This window comes from Myiozetetes cayanensis, unplaced genomic scaffold (genome assembly GCF_022539395.1).
Source record: "Myiozetetes cayanensis isolate MyiCay16 unplaced genomic scaffold, myiCay2020 scf27, whole genome shotgun sequence".
Lineage (NCBI taxonomy): Eukaryota > Metazoa > Chordata > Aves > Passeriformes > Tyrannidae > Myiozetetes > Myiozetetes cayanensis.
In genome coordinates, this window is record NW_026087488.1 from 130,104 (window position 1) to 147,014 (window position 16,911).

Here is a 16,911-nt window from a genome sequence, read left to right on the forward strand (position 1 = left end):
TTCTGAAGAAACTTATCTAAGGCCTTCACTCTCCACACATTTCTGATCCAAAAAGGCACACAAATGCCACAAAACCTCAAGATGTATGTAGTCTGACTCTTGTACTGTTGCCAGGTACTCCCCTGCATGCTGGATGCTGACTATTCCAAATGGGTTCAGAGGGAAGTTATCTTAAATTAAAACTATGTTCAGTCATAAGAAACAAGTGTTGTTTATTAAAAAATAAAATACCTTGAAAATACTTTCACAAGCATATATACACATACATAGAGGCATTATGGCTTTAGTATTTTTGACTTAAACCAGGCTTATCTCTATAATCTTAGAAATTAACTATTTTAAATTATAGAATCACGTATCAGCAAAGTCACACATGAGCAGTAACATTTACATTGTTACATTTGATGTAAATTTCAAGACAAAATAGCAAACCTGGCTTGAATAAAAACAAAATTATTTTAAGATCTATTTCTAATTAGAGGAAATAAAAATAACCTCTCTTAGAAGGTTAAAAATTAATCTGTTATAGGCTGAACAATATTGGAGAAAAAAAATTCGACAAAGGAAACAGACTGTCATATTGTTCTTAGGGTTACCTCTAGGGTTGAACTTGCATTTCCCTAGAATATTACATATATAATTATTAATCAGTGCTCACTCCAGACATATCTCAAACCAGTACCTTGATTACTTGAAACAAACAAGTTAATTCAATGTTGCAGAAATGTCAATTGTTCATTTATTTTGTTGTTCTTGATTTCAATTGGATTGTTAAGAGAAAGGAATGTGGGTTTCAATCACTAAATGCTAATAAAAATATAACATTTTAGACTAGTTTAAGAAAATAAAAAGAAGATCTCTATGATGTGCTTCTACTGAAAGGTCTCATTTGTCTATGCATGATGTACCAGAGATACTAAGGGACTTCATTCTGAAGGTGATGGCAAGAGCCCAAGCAGGTCTGCGGATACAGCCAGTGCCAAATGTTTACATCTGCTTGTGCTGTGCCACAAGAAACCTTCCTTGGATTGCCACATCCCCAAAAGAACTCATCCCAGTGTATGTGCTAAGCATAATGGTCAGACAATAACAGGTCTGAAAAGAAAAACATTATTTGTAATGGTTTTATAAAAACCTGCGATGAATCCTTGATGAAGATCTGGTGCAGAGAATCTCACAAACTGTCAGGTTGAAGCTGATGTTGATGGGGCAAGGGGGAAACAATTCATTGCACTGGTTGCAAAAACTCTGACATGAACACAGCTTCTGCATAGTCCTCACAAACATCCTGCAGCTCTGCTGCCACGTCACACAGGGCTTCTTCTGTCAGTTGCTCTGCAAGACTGAGGCAAAGGGAAGGCAAAAAAGAGAAGGAAAACATTCAGAAAGTCAGATTTCAAATTGCAGTCATTCATGCTATTGATATCAGTGCTCTCATTTTAAAAGGTAGATACTTTTTTCTTTCTACTGCCTAGCCCAAGAAAGGATTTGATATATGTTCTGATATGGGTTGAGTAAGATAGCAGAAATTCTATCCTCAGTCTGGTTCATAGCAAAGGGAATACTTCAAGCTTAAAAGTACTGAGAGATCTCAGTTGTTTCCTTTTTTCCAACTCTTAAGATACTAATTCTGCTTTGAGAATAAGAATGAACATACTGTGGTGCTCATGCAAAGGCCACTGAAGTAAATGGGAAGCTTTTTATTGATTTTAGCTGTCACTGAATCAGGCCTTACTGAGAGCAGAAAAGTTTTGAGTAAAATGTCACTTTCAGTAATCTCTGGACCACAGCAGATGTTACAGAATGAAAACTTTTTGTGTGTAAATATACATTTGTTTACTGGCTACCTGAGAAGAACTCTGCAGTTCTGCATGTGCTCCAAAACACCTTGGTGTTCCCGAGCCCAACAAACCCTGGGGCTGTTCAGAGTCACAAAGCCTACCAGGGACTGGCTGCATTTGCAGTTTGGTGTCAGATGTTGCCGAGCATGGGGCATGTGGCAGCTGTGGCATCCACTGTTAGGAGAAGGATCACTGCCAACGAATCCACCTGCCAGTCCCACAGAGGTGCCAGCCCTGGCAGCCCCAATCTCACACCAGGGACTGAAGGAAGCACAGCTCAGAAGACAGGATGACAGCACTGAGCACTGACAAGCTCTGTTTCAGTGGGTTGGTTCAGCAGATTCAAATACAGTGGTCTAATCACAGTTATTACAACGTGTGCCTACTTATCCACACTTGGGCAAATCAGCAACACATAGGATTAGCTTTATGCATGTGAGCCATCTCAAATATTGCAGGACCTGTTCCTGAAAACACTTTATGCAGATGCCAATCAAACAAGCTGTATCAGTGATTTCAATGCTACTACATTAAAATTGTAAGCTGAAGTTTAAAGACTCTTGGCAATTAAGCCTGATGTCCAATCTGCCAATACAGACAAATATGGGAACCCATCCCATCTACAACCACTGAGGTTAGGTTTTGCAATTCTTTCTTAATACTCCAGAGTTTTCTTTTCTCATCTCTTCTCCCATAGTCAGATGCCTTCTCATTTCTACTCTGCAGGGAATCAATGGCCCCTCTATCCCAACTGATGTTGTGCCAGTATTCCTGCAGTTCTGAAAGAACAGGGCTAGCAAGGTTTCAAATTCATCCTGTATTTCCATGCTTTCTTTGGGCTGGACTTTATAAGACCAATAGGTGATTTTTTAAAATGTATCATACATATTGAAAATGTATCATACATATTGAAAATTATTTCTAGGCAATTGTAGGTAATTACTCAAGGAAGTGCAAGGAAGTGATAACCAGTGATGTAATTTACTTGCTAAACCTGCTACTGACTAATCAAAACACTTATTCAAGCTTCAGTGCAAAGGTGGGTATTTTGGCTTATGTTGCTCTGCTGCTTAGCAGACATTAGGCCTGAGAAACAATTTTTCTTTGCCAAGAAGTGAACAGTAGAAAGACTGTAGTTCACTGTTTCTTCACATCTTCTATTTATACCAAGGGATGGACATTCTACTCCCATATCCTTTTGTTTTATCCAACTACCTGCAAAATCCATGAATACCTAGTACCAGTAGAGAAAGAGCCTAAGAGCCAACAGCCTCTGGCTTTCAGTCTGGAATTTAAATGTTGCCTCTCCACTCCTCTCCTGAGTAAGAACAGAAAAACCTGTTGTTAGCTGATACATTCACTTCAAAATCACAAAGACAGTTCATATACCTGTCAGCAATCTGCCATGGATCGAAACTGCCCACCACCTCATGGGAAATAAGCTTTAAATGATGCTTGTATCTGCTGTTATAATCCAAGATGCTCTGGAGCATATGGTTTGGCACAGAGAGAGACACAGAGCACGTTTTCTGTAGAGAGTTCAAAGGCAAGGGGTGCAGAATCTCATTTCCAGTCTGCAATTTCTCCTCTGCTTCTTTGTTTTCATCAATATCACTGGAAATATAAAATAATCATCAAAACAGAACTGGACTTTCAAGTCTTTTTTTGAAAACGCTATAATGAAGTCACACAGATCTCATGCACCACAGTTTAGTGTAGGGCCAAATATTCCACTTACTTGCCATCAAAAGGTTTCTCAAATAAAATGTTTGTTTCTAGCTCTGTGTGTCCAATTAATTTTGTTATCTGAATCGGATGAGGAGATGTGAGTCTTTCAGGTACTGATGCCACATGTTGTTCTAGAAGGAAGAAAATACCATTTAAAATTGTTTTATTGAAAGAGAAAAACTACATCTACTGCAGATTAAGTCCTCACAAAGACTTTTGCTTCTTTTAAGGGAACTCCTGCAGGTAAGTAAAGAATTGAGAAGCGCCTAAAATGTAAATTCAGTATAGGGTTTCCAAGAGCTTAGTGTAGTAAAGCTGAGCATTTTAGAAATGCTGCTTTTAGTATAAATCATTTGTGCTGTCAGTGGATGCTTCTAGCAGAGAGATAGAAAATACGTCTGTAAAACTAGTGGTCTATTAAACCTGGCAGTAAATCCAAGACATGAAAAAAAAAAAAAATCCATACAGATTTGGGCTTAATCTTCACCAGTCACATTGTGATATTTTCCAACTTGTATAAACAACATAGTTCCAGTAAAGTCTGTATGTAATAAGATACTCACCTTGAAAAATTAGTGTAGCTTCACTGTGCTACTCAGTTAAATAGTAGGATAAAACCCAGGAATATTGATAAACTATTGACTTTTAGAACTTCATTTTAGAAACTGTCCTTTGAAAGAAGCACCTATAGTAAAAAATGTGTCTGGATGGTGCTATTTGATCACACATAATCCAATGACTTTGATTTCAAAACATCTGAATTTAAAGTTACAGATTATAGGAAAACCCAGTGGCATTAAAAAAGACAGTTACCTATTTTGTCTTCCTGGGCCCAGAAGTGGGAGTCAGTGTACACAATCTGGGTGATTCTCCTGCGGACACTCTCCCGGTGTCTCTACATTGGAACACACAACAGCAGTTTATCACTCAATAGGAAAGTAGGTCATGATCCTCCTTGGGCAAAGCAGGCTTATTTCGGCTGGTAACATAACACAGAAAAGTGGTGGGGGAGTGAAATCACAGACATTTATGTTGTTCAAAATGCCATACTTGAATACGAAACTAGTTGCCAGTCCCACGGTAACTGCTCCTACTTCAGACCAACAGCCCTCAGCCAAACAACTGAAGAATCCTCATGCTTTCTTTTAAGAAAGCAATGTATGGGAAAGCTCAAGTCAAGTAAATTATAAACCTATGAATATTTACACAGAAAGATGAATAAATAAGGGCACAGATAACCATGTATTTGTCTGACTTCCCCATGTTGCCCTCCAAAATACTTTGGATTGCCAGAGTATATTTCCTCGAGATGCTCATGCTACTAGAATACTGAGATTCTACAGCACAAGAAAGGGAAAAAATCAAATTAATATTCAAATACTTTCCAATCTGCAAGGCAATCAACATAATCACCATGCTGATTCTCCCATTCACATATGGTGATCTAAGCTACAAAGTCTTGAGATGGGAAGCAAACTCAGGTCTGACAAGTCTAGAGCAACAAATTCATCAAACATTCTGCTTCTGATCTTACACTGTGTTTTGCTGGAAGCACAGACTCCTCCCAGGTCTTTGATTTCAGACACTGATCCAGTCAGACTTTGCTTCATTTAAGAATGTAGATACTTGGAGATATTACGATTTATGGACAGTAATCAAGAAACTGGCACTAATGAGAACAACCAAGACAGAAAATCTTACTTCAATTTCTTCCATTCTTTGCAACATTGACTCTAGACTATGAGTGTCAGCTATAGGCAGGGCCCTGGTCTGGAGTCTCTCATGCTGCTCCATGCTCCACAGTTCCTGAGCAGTATCTTCCAAAAGATCATCCAACAGCTTTTCACTCAGAATATCTGCCTTTTCTGCAACCTGCTACTTAAAAAATCAAAACCAAAAAAAAAGAAATACCACAGAAAACAAAAAGACACAAAGCCAATATAAGAAAGAAAGAATAAACCAAACCCAAACCAACTCGCATTAAGTTGAAAAGAAACTGTGTTGCCTCTTTATAAATGTTTGACAGCTCTCAAGGCATCATTCGCCCAGTAGCACTAGCTTGCCTGTATTACCTGCGTGCTGTCTGACAGAGGTTCCAACCACTCCTGTACCTCTTTCACAACTTTGTCTGCACAGGGGGTTGGGGAAACAGTTTGTGACCTGCACAAAAAAGAACAAATGGCAATGCCATTTTCAAACTTGGTATGACAACAATAATTTAAAAACCCCAAATACATAAGTTTACTTTTAGGGGGACTGCTGGACTGTGGAGAAGCTCATATCATGTCTTACACCAGTTATGAGATCGTCAAAGTAAGTCATTACCTTAACTTTTGTATTTTTTTTATTTCTCCTCTGCCAAGGTCAGTTAGAACCTTCGCTCCTCTTGAATTTTCCGCTTCAGGCCTCGCTAGTCTTCAAAAATAGCACAGTAACATAGAGGGTTACAAAATGCACATTCTAACAAGTGAAGAATGAAATAATGAGATTTTGTGTATTAGTCTGGAAAAGTTGCAGGAAACTTTAAAGAGAAAATTAACTCTGACTGTAAGACCATATAAGCCGGAAAACTCTGTTGAGAACCAGGGATCTTGAATTATGTTTCTGCTGTTGGCAAATAAGAAATAATTGGCCCAGAGAAATGAGCTCCTCATCTTACCCTGCACACTGCCTAGTACAGATTCAGCACCTGGATCTCTTGCTTCAACTGCCACAAACACCAATCCCAAAGCAACTTAAATTCCGGGAGCCCTGGACTAACTGGATGTTGAATATACTTTAAGGTAAACAAATCTGCTCTCTATTATTGTCTGAGACAAATAAATGTATTTTGTCCTTCTTGAACAGGGAGATAATATTTATTTACCTCTTTAATGCAGGGCTATGAATACCCACTCTGCCTGCTGTGTTTTGTCACTGCCCTGCCTTGCACAGTTTGGCCTTGACTCCCAGGCAGCGACTCAGGCAAAAGCCTAAAGCCTTGGCTCTTCCTGGGCTTTAGGGAACGAGGCTGCTCTGAGCCATCTGGCAGAGAGTTGTGCTGTGGCCACTGGCCACCCTGGGCTGCAGCCAGGCCAACTCTGTCCCAGTTACCAGCACAGAGCCAGCAGCATTCCCACTGGGAAGCAGGGTAAGGATGGGTGCCTCAGGACTGTGAACATACCGCTTAGGTGGAACAGGCAGAGCTGGAGGCTTTGGAGGAGGGCAGGGAATTCTGCTCTCCTTAGCAGGTCGTTTGGTCTCTTTTAGCTGGAAAGATATAGTTGGCTCTCGAAATCCAGCACGCTTTCCTTGAGGGCGTACCTGTCTTGACTTCAGAGGTTTCAGCGGTCCCTTAAAATTAACACCATCAGATTAAAAACATATATTCCAGTTGCTGAATTATTAAAGTATTTTGCATTTTGCTTCAAATTTTGTCTTGAAGTCATGCCTGCTGATTTTGCTGCACAGATGACATATGTGGAGGTTTTACAACTGCTTTAAAGGGAAATACAGCTGTGCCTGAAGAGAACACATGCTTGATCCTGCAACTGTTATTTTTGCAAACAGTTCCAACTTTTCCAATGGTGCCCTTCACGGGGAAAAAAATAATTTTTAATTTTTCAGAATTAGACTCTATGTTAACTCTTAATAAATCCAAATAGAAGGTTTCCAAGGTAACCTTTTATTCAGCCACAAAACTATAATATCGCCACTTTTATATTTGCTACAAGGTCACTTAGACTCATCACCTCAGTATGAAATACTGAAATGCTTAACCTTTCTTCCCACATTTCTCACTGACACACACAGATGGAAAGCAGTAAAAGTTGCATATAGATACAGCTATGTTACTGTGTCAGATCTGAATTTTCAAGTTGAAGGTGATATTTGGAGGAAGGAATAAAAAAACCCACCTATTCACAAAATCTAGCACTAGCCTTTAAAGAACTCATTTGTTTTACATTACAGAAGCCTCTTGCTGGTGGCAAGGACATAGCAGAAACCAGAACTTGTATTATGAAGTTTTATCATTTCTGTAATCAATTAAGTAAGTCTGCCTAACTTATGTTCTCCTCCTAAGACTAGGATGACATTACTGCTGAGTGCATTATTTGTGACAGAGGATTACCAATAGGAAGAAGATACTTCAGCTTTAATTTCAACTTGAAAAAAACATGCTAATTTCAAATATGAAGCTAGTTTTCAGTGAACATTTTCCTTGCTAATTCTGTTATTCGGTGTTTCTAGTTGTACAATGTGTTTCCAAGGAACTGTAACACTGCTTTCTAAAAATATTTGCTAAAATAGTCATAACCAGTAGAAATAACAGGCAGATGACAGTTTATCCCACTGTGTCTCCTAGCTCAGAATAGAAGTATTGTGAGGAAGTGCGAGCACTGACAGTGTCCTACGTTACATAACAAATCCCAAAGCACAAGTAGAAGACAGCATAAATAATTTATCACTTCCATACCTGTGGTTTTGCAGGCAATAATATGCCTTTCTTCTCCAAAGGACCACTTTTAAGGACAGACTCTTTTTTTACAGCTCTAGCTCTCACCAGGGCATCTGTGCTTCCCTGTAAAGTGGCATTTCTCTCTGGAGTAGGTGGGTCACTTTCTTCTTGGTATTTATTGTGAAATATATGAGCCCAACTGTTTGCCTTTTGAACTGCTGAAATATTTGCAACATGACAATGTTTGTTTGTATCAAAAATAACACATAAACTTTTAACTTCCGTAAGGTGAGAGGGGCAAGAATTGTCTTTATTTCTACATTTGATACCTCTGTTATGCTAGGTATACCTAATCATGAACTTTTAAGCTCTACCATAAGTTAAAAAAACAACCAACCAAACAAAAAAAATCCAGCCTTATATTTCCTGACAAGTATTAAAGAAATTGTCTTTCCTGCATTGTTTTGATGAACAGGAGAGTTTGGAGGTTGTGTGCATATACATATTCATATGTATATAAATATTTGAAAATACACATATACCTGCAAATCATGAGAAAGCCTTTTGGTAGTAATTGTCATGTGAGGTCTAGGCAGTGATAACAAAACATTCTTTTTTAGGCTGCAAGACACAGGGAAACCATTAGATGCTTATATGCTGTCTCCCTGGACTGCCAAAGATGAATTCATCACATGGTATTCTTCTTGCCCTTAAATGTGGGTAGCAGGGAATACTCACTATTCTAGTAAAAACCATCATTAGGTATCAGAAAGACACCATAAAGAAGAAAAACACTTAATATAGTTTATATATAACGTAAGAAATTATAATGGCTTTCATCAGATGTCAAAATACTTCAGGTGGTATATTTATCTCACAACACCTTGAGAAGGAATAATGCTCCTTTCTTTTCATATACAAAGTAAAGGAACAATAAAGAAAGCCAACTCTGAACAGTTGCATGGCAAACAAGTAGTGGAAACCCCCAAAGTCTTCAACTTGACCATCAGTTAATGTGTCTCAAAAGTTTGAGTGTTGTGCAAAAGACATTATCAGGAATCAACTGACAAGCATAAAACAGCTGCTGCTCTCAGAAGTAGAAAAATTGCACAAACCGAGGGAATTCTGAGCCTAAGCTTCAGAATACCTTTTCAGTGTGAGCAGTTAAACAACCACAGCCTGGCTTTTGTTAGCCTGATTTGCTAACGTACACTTCTGAGCAACAATACATAAGATACTACAAAACTGATCTTCAGATGGCAAGCTAACTGATAAAAATGGACTTAGTAATTTGAAATACAAACCAGTCAAGAGACTTCTGGTACACAGAGGTTTACTAGGCCCTTGTCCATGCAGTCCCTTTAAGAAGAGAGGTTTGTTTTCTCCTTTCGGAGACAGAAGCTGCTTTTGGGCTGGAAATGTCTCAGTGTTCCTTGGAGATTTGGCCTGAGAAGCTGAAATACATTTCTTCACTGTTTTTGGTGTTTGCTTGTTTTCCAGCAGTGAATTCAGATCCTGCACCAAATATTTAGAGTTTTAATTACTCTCCCAGTAAATGTAATAATGAGAAGCAAATTCAAGAGATTCCAAGCAGTTGGAATTTTTTGGCCTGGTTTTGGGGTTTGGTTTTGTTTTGTTTTCTGACAGCAATTATTCCAAACAAGTTGTTCATGTAGAAACTTTTTCATATTATTAACTTAAATCTTACTGAAAAGGCTTACATTTTTGTATTTACAATTTACTTGAATAAGTAATCTCCTTGCAGAATGTTCAAAAAGAAATGGACACAAGGGCTACAGACCAAAAAAGCTCCCATGCTTACATGACTCCAGTAACACAGTCACTTCTTCCAATGCTAAATCCAAACTTGAACAACTCTACCTCCTCACCTTTTCCAAGGCAGTTAGAACTGTTACTGTTCTCATAAGCAGTTCATAACAGCAAAAATAAAAACACAGCTCTTACAGTTTTAACAGTATTTTAAGGAAAATAAAATATGGCTCTCATATCAGTTGCTTTCAGTTATTTATATAGTAGGCAACATGAATCAGAACTTTTCTATGGTACCAACAACACGTACAAGCCATCAGATATCATTAACAAAAGCCATTTGAAGGGCACAGAGCTTAAGTAACTCTTGTACCCCCAACTTTATCTTCTGCCTGGACACTTCTGCATCCACCACCATGGGTGAAGCTCAAATGCTCATCACTGATGCTGATTACTAAAGCATGCATCCCATAATAATAAACACGTAACACACACCAAGGTATAAAATGAATTCTTTCAGTCCTGAATATGGCAAATGAATCAGAAACTAGTACTTTGTTACCACTATCACTACCAGTCCTCATTACAGCAGGATAGCCAAGAAAGACAGGAACAGCATCAGTAAGATCAGCAGCAGGTAGCTTCTATGTTTAGGATGCACATCTCTTTTAAACCACCATTATTTAGGAACATTAGAAGTACATTTATACATTAGAAAATATGGCCTTTAAAAAAACACAAACAAAACCATTAAGATATTCTGCCATTTCATGAATACAGTCTCATATTTCGCTAGCAAAACCAAAATATTTTTTCCTACCTCAACTTGCAGCAAAATATCTATGATAATGTCAGAAATGGAAGAATCTCCTTCTAGTTTGGCAGAGCAGAGAGACAGTTGTCGAATGAGACTGCCCAGCTCCTTGTAGTGGGCAGGAATCTGCTCGTCTGTTTGATCTGTGAGCTGATTGGCAAATGCCTGCAAGGTTCGTACAGCACCTCTGTGTGCTGCTGCCAACCTGGATACTGCTTGGGACTGGGAAAATGAAAAAAAAAGTGTTTCACTAACTATAATTTCTATGAATACTTATACTATTGGAAGAATTGTTGCCAAAATTTCATGGAGAAACACTCAGGCTTGGGATAATTCTGATGAGTATTAAGCCATTTGTGAGATAAAACAAAACAGGCATTGAAGTAATCTACTAAAGATTCCTCACAACAGTACCCCTCTCAATGTCATGCTGGCTTCCGGTGAAACGGCCTGGGTATAACAGGTCTTGATGGTTCTGTGTGCCAACACAGAACTGTAATCGTGGGCTGGACCCTAACGTCCAACAATTGCACAAACACGAAATATTCTCCATCCTCTGGGTTTTGTTACAGAAGAAAATACAAGTGATGGAAAAGCACGAGAGAACAACAGGACAACATTGGCCAGACTGTAGGCATGATCTCAGTGCTGTCCTTCTGAAAGGTGCTGGGCAGAGAAGAAAATCAGGCTGGTAAGACTGAGTGACATCAACCAGAAGTTTAAAAAAGCAGTCAACAGTAGAACACATTGTTATTGCAAAAAGGAATTGGAAAGAAGAAAGAATTAGAAGCCACATAAAATCAGAAGACCAACCACCTTCTTCTCCAGTTTACTGTAGGCAGATGAAAACTGAGAAGAAAGAAGCAGCAAATGCAGTATTAGGCCAAGTGATCCATACTTCTGTGAGAATGAGATGAAAGGTGTAAGATAAAAAGAACATCTCCTTTCTGAAGAGGGCTCAGCTGCACCCAGATAATCAAACTCAATTATCTAGAAAACTCTGTCAATAAGTCATTTATAGTCTGAAGGATAATTACACCTTACCTTTTTAGTGTGTTTGATTGTATGAGGACTCAGCTTGTCTAAATCATCCTGAATTTCTTTTACCTATTTATCAAGAAAGGAGAGGAGAAAGTCAGTCAGAATTAGCTCCGTGCCTATAAATGAACAATAAATCTTCACTGTAACGTCTGAGTGAAAGTCCAAATTTTGGACTTCAGCCATGAGAGCAATTAGTCACACCATTCAGATCTGAACTAGAATGCTGTGGACGTTCAGATAACCTGATTGAATTTCTCTTGTTTCAATTTGTTTCTGTCAAATTCATCACAATAAACTAGCTACTATGCCTCCCAGTTTAAAATGCTGGTTCCTACCTGTTGCTGGAGCACATACAGCATCCGAGCTGACCGTGCAGCTTGTTGCTGTCTCCTAGTGCAAAGCTGCTGCTTGATCTCAGGATCTAGAAGTTCTGTATCTCTCCCTAAAAAGCAAAGAATTTAATGTTTTATGTCTTAATTTAACATGTGAATATCCCAATTAAGCCATGATAACAGAAATAATTTAACAATAAACTTCTGTCATGCAGAATCAAATCACATATTTGCAAGGGTTCCTTTAGCAGTAATGTAAATTAATTATTGTAACTCTAGATTGTGTTTCTATTTAGAATTTTACTAAACAGTCTTATACAATATAGCTTATTAGTAAGAGCTTAAAAAATCACGTAACTGATTAGTTTTATGACTAAGTCACAGATAAAGCACTCAAAATTAGGAATGGTTACACCTCCTGCTACTTATTAGAAAAGAACCAATTGCTTAACCTGGAAAGCTATTCTAGATTTTATCTATTTCTTTAAAAAAAGTAGATGGTTCTCAAAAATCCAGAAATAAATTTGAATTCTAATCCAAGCCAAACAACTGTGTAGAAAAAAAAAATCAACAAACTACTGTACATTTAGATAACATAATTATTGTTCAGTCTTACACCTTTTTTAATAGTTTCTTCAATTTTCTGAACATAGCTCCTCAATTCCTTTTGCAAACATTGGACTTCCTGCATATTTTTATATTCTTTTTTGTTTAAATTCGGCTTGAGATTTGGTCCTGTGTCATGGGTGAGTGGAGAGTCCAAAACAGCTGATCTTGGTCTTCCTTCCTTAGCTACACAGAGAGAAACATTTCTGTCAGAGCTGGTAGACTTCCCTTGGGAAGGCTGGTCAAGCCTCTGCTGACGTGGAAAGCGAGTTTGAGGCTTCACTGCATTTTTATTTCCTGGACTTGCAAATACTTCAGTATTCTGCTGCTGTGACTTCTGGGTCCACAGTGGTTTACTGACCACATTTCCAAACACTTGCTGTTTCACTTGTTCTTCAAGACGCCTTCGTTTGATGTCCCTTTTGGCCAACTGAATGGCTAGTTTCAGTTTTTCTTCAGATACCACTGAGAACATGCCAGAGCTTTTCAGGTTGGGGTCTTCACTTCCAGCTGGATTTCTCCGATCACTTGATGCCTTCAGTTTTTCTATTATAATTGGACGGGGGTGAGAGAATCTGAGAGCCAAATTCTCTGGAACTGCAGGAACATTTCTATTAAACTGGAGCTGTTCAAAGTGTAAAAAAAATCTGATGTTACACAGAACACTTTACATAGGTGATGCAACTCAAGTGTACAACAGTAAGGAAATTGGATCTTCTTTTATATTAGCATGTATCCCGTCATGACAGCATTGTTTTGGATTTGTGCTGAACACAGTGCTAACAGCAGACCAGTGTTTTCATTCTTCCTAAGCATTGCTCAAGGCCTTTTCTGCTCCTTACTCTGCACACCAGTGAGTAATCTGTGGGTGGGCAAGAAGCTGGGAGGAGACACAGCTGGGATGGCCGACTCCAACTGACCCAAGGGATATTCCACACCATGTGGCATCATTCTCAGCAGTAAAAGCTTTGGGAACGAAGGAGGAAGGGGAAGCTGTTTGGAGTGACAGTATTTGTTTTCCCAAGTCACTGCTACATGTGATGAAGCTGTGGAAATGGCTGAATTCCTTATTTTGCTTTGCTTGTGCACACAGCATTTGCTTTCTCTATTAACATGCCTTTATCTCAATCCACAATTTGTAATACTTTTCCCCTTCCAATTCTCTTCCCACTGGGAGTGAGCGAGCAGCTGCATGCTCAGCTGCCTGCTGGGACTGAACCACAACAGAAAGTTAAGAACATTAACAGATATAGCTCTTGACTCTCTACTCTTAAAAAAGAACAGTGTGAAGATTATACGTGACAGCATCAGGAAAGCAAGTATTGCACTCCTTGGTGGGCTGTCTCGAGAAGTGGGTCATAATCATCGTTTTGTAACAGCCACAAATGGAAACCAATTCAGCATCGCTGCAGAAAACAAACGGTACCTGCGTTTGTAAAGCCTTTGCTTCATTCCTGTATCCCTGGGTGGAGAATGCAAACGCATCATCAAACACCGGTGCTTTGCTTGGCCCCATCGCATCGGCTTGAGAGCAAACCCCGCTGCTGTCCCTTGCTTGTGATCACAGCTGTGAACGAAAGAACAACCAGCCGTGATTTCAAACTCTCGAAAGCAATCCTGGATCTGGAGTAACAGAGGGAGAACCGGCCCGAGGAGGAGCTGCGGAGAGGAGCGGCTTCTCTGCAGCCTCCCAGAGCCTCACGGCGTCCCGGGCGGCCCCGGCAGACTCCGGACGCTGCCGGGAGGCAGGGAGAGACGAAGGAAAGGAGGGCGGAGGAAGGCGGGCAGGGCGGCCCGTGCCGCGCCGAGACCCGCCGGGCGCCGTTCGAACCCGGTCCCGCCGCTGCCGCAGGGGCCGCCGGGAGCGCGTGCAGCTACGGCGGCCGCGCGGGCTGGGCCGGGCGGAGCTGCCGCCGCCATGGGCTGGGAGGAGGCGCAGGTCCGCGGGTACGACGAGTTCGTACGGACGGCGCAGGGCTACCACGGCCGGCCCATCTTCGCGCTCTTCTGCGGCGACAAGGACGCCGAGGGCAGGAGCTGGTGCCCTGACTGCGTGACAGGTGAGGCTCGCGGGGGAGAGCGCCCCGCCCGAGGCACGGGCTGTGTCGGCCCCGGGAGCCCTCCAGGAACAACCCGGGCGGGCACAGCAGCCCTAGTCCCGGTGACGGTGCTAAGCTCCAGCCGCAGTTTCCCCTGGCGAACCGAACGGGCTGTGCCCTGTTCGTTACCCACAGCGAGCATGGGCCGGCCCGGGCCGTTCGGAGGCTGGTGCACGGCCCAGCAAACCCAACAGTTCGTGGGCAGGTAATTCACCTCTCCTGTACGCGTCGAGGCGCAGCAGTGCCCTCCCCGGCGGTGTCCGGCAGCAGCAGATGAAGGCAGTTGTCAGAAACCATCGCACTGAACTGCCTGGGTCGTACGTGTAGAGCTGCCTTACTAAATGAGTGTTTTTCTTACTTGTTAACGCAGAAATTGGTCATTACTCCAAGACCAATCCCCTGAACGTTAAGCATGTAATAAACTGCAAAGCTTGTGGATAGCCAGGTGAAATGAAAGACAGATCCGCAACTGAAGCAGACCAAATGTTAATTAGCAGTGTTGCTGGTCCAAGTAAATCCATGTGATTCTGTAGCACAGTACAAGTATTAACTACTAATAGATTTTATAAATTATTCTCTAGCTGAACCAGTTGTGAGGAACGAACTTCATAACCTGCCTGATGAGTCAGTTTTCATCTACTGCCTAGTAGGAGATAGAGCCTAGTAAGTAACTTTAAATGCCAGCAATTGGGATAACTTGGCCATCAGTGGACTGGTGGTTAACTAACCCATTGAAAAAAATTACCGAACTGCCCTTTTCTGTAAGGAATCAATCCTTTTTTGAGGTCTTCCACTACCTCTAATGTGAACTGCATGCTTGTTCTGAGAAGTGGGTTGGGGAGGCATGAGGCAAAGGCCTTTGAATCGTCCTTTTGAAGGAATTTTTAACTTCAAAATGCCCCTCTACAAGCTGTGCTTAACCCCTTCTTTCTGAACAGCTGGAAGGATCCCAACAATGAATTCAGGAGGAATCTGAAACTAACAGGAGTGCCTACCCTACTTAAATATGGAACAGTAAGTGATTTGTTGTATGTTTTGGATCTACAGGTGTTGAGATGGGGACATGGCAGGAGCTTTATGGTTGTAAATGAATTAGTTCTCCAAGAACCCTCTCTTGTTCAAGGAGAGCAGAACATTCAGAACAGCCCCTGCCATGCAGTCTTCCTGCCTCAAACAGGTCCTCAAGAGAGAACCACTCTGCTCATGCTATAATGTTGTCTCTAATATTCATGCAGTAGAGGGAATATGTACACTTGGCTTGTAGTGCTTGAGGGGTTGAGAAAATTCTTAGCTACATACTGTTAACCTTCTTCACTCACAGCTCCTCAGCTTTTGAAAAATCTGAACGCTGAATTACGAGAGTGAAACAAGTTATGTGCAGTACATTCAGACTGCAGATCAAGTTTTAACTTGTACATGTTAATTAAATTTGCAATTACTTTCTTAGAAATGCCTCTTCCAAGGTCAGAAAACCCCGAGGAATGTTTCAGTTATTCTTACCTCACTTGCTTCACCTCCATTTACCCCCCTCCCCAGGACAACAGTTGCTAGGTGTGGCTAATATCAGCGTGTACAGTTGGCTCTGGGCTACAACAGGTTTTTGAATTGCCCCTAAAATTTGTCAGCTTCTCTTTCAGCCTCAGAAGCTGGTTGAAGAAGAATGTTTTAAAGCAGAGCTTGTGCGGATGTTGTTTACTGAAGACTAAATCCCTCATTAGCCAATCATTGATGGAGATGGTAATCTCAACTACTGCAGTGTCCTTTCAAGGAATCATTGACCTTTGTTAAAACTTTCATGGTTAATTACTTCAGACTAGTCAAGAGAAGTGTTATTAAATTCTGGGTCCAAACCTTACACTGAAGTCTTAAAACAAAAAACTGTATCTTTCCTTTCATGTTGAAATAAACTTGAGTTTGTAAACAGCCTCTTTTCAAAGGAGTTGAGCTCATGTTAGAAACTGAGAGCAGCCTGCACTTACTGAATAGTAACTGCCAAATTACATTTGTCAAAGTGAGTAAGGGGGAAGGGGGGAAAAACAGGAAAACCTCCTTATACCTCCTAAATCTGACCACATAGCTACTGATGCTGGTATGATAAATTTTCAATGCCAAAGATGTTTAATGGCTTCTCTGTTCAGTCCAAGTGTGATAAGGTGAAGGCGGACGATGTCACTGATCACATTAATGGCTGACAGTTGGGAGTACCTGCTCCTACAAGGACAGGAAATACAACACGAATGCA

General features: G+C 40.6%; 2 protein-coding genes across 4 annotated transcripts; one reads left to right on the top strand and one right to left on the bottom strand.

Annotated features, from left to right (window-relative positions):
• Nucleotides 1–205: 205 nt before the first annotated feature.
• KIAA0753 (KIAA0753 ortholog) lies at nucleotides 206–14,469 on the bottom strand. Of its 3 annotated transcripts, none has more exons than XM_050321722.1 (15): nucleotides 13,997–14,469; nucleotides 12,583–13,195; nucleotides 11,968–12,074; nucleotides 11,636–11,698; nucleotides 10,598–10,813; nucleotides 9,312–9,522; nucleotides 8,026–8,222; nucleotides 6,733–6,902; nucleotides 5,895–5,984; nucleotides 5,642–5,729; nucleotides 5,271–5,444; nucleotides 4,383–4,464; nucleotides 3,580–3,700; nucleotides 3,231–3,455; nucleotides 206–1,343 (listed from the first exon to the last, which is right to left on the bottom strand). In XM_050321722.1, the coding sequence occupies exons 1-15, from the start codon at nucleotides 14,084–14,086 to the stop codon at nucleotides 1,226–1,228; spliced, it is 2,565 nt and encodes an 854-aa protein (XP_050177679.1). In that variant the 5' UTR covers nucleotides 14,087–14,469; the 3' UTR covers nucleotides 206–1,225. The 3 variants fall into 3 exon arrangements, with proteins under 3 accessions (XP_050177679.1, XP_050177676.1, XP_050177680.1); XM_050321719.1 differs by having other exon boundaries at nucleotides 8,026–8,225; XM_050321723.1 differs by lacking the exon at nucleotides 10,598–10,813 and having other exon boundaries at nucleotides 8,026–8,225.
• TXNDC17 (thioredoxin domain containing 17) lies at nucleotides 14,450–16,592 on the top strand. The gene is made up of 4 exons (XM_050321725.1): nucleotides 14,450–14,630; nucleotides 15,251–15,332; nucleotides 15,608–15,683; nucleotides 16,307–16,592. Exons 1-4 carry the CDS (start codon nucleotides 14,489–14,491, stop codon nucleotides 16,373–16,375), a joined length of 369 nt encoding a protein of 122 aa, XP_050177682.1. The 5' UTR covers nucleotides 14,450–14,488; the 3' UTR covers nucleotides 16,376–16,592.
• The last annotated feature ends 319 nt before the right edge of the window (nucleotides 16,593–16,911 follow it).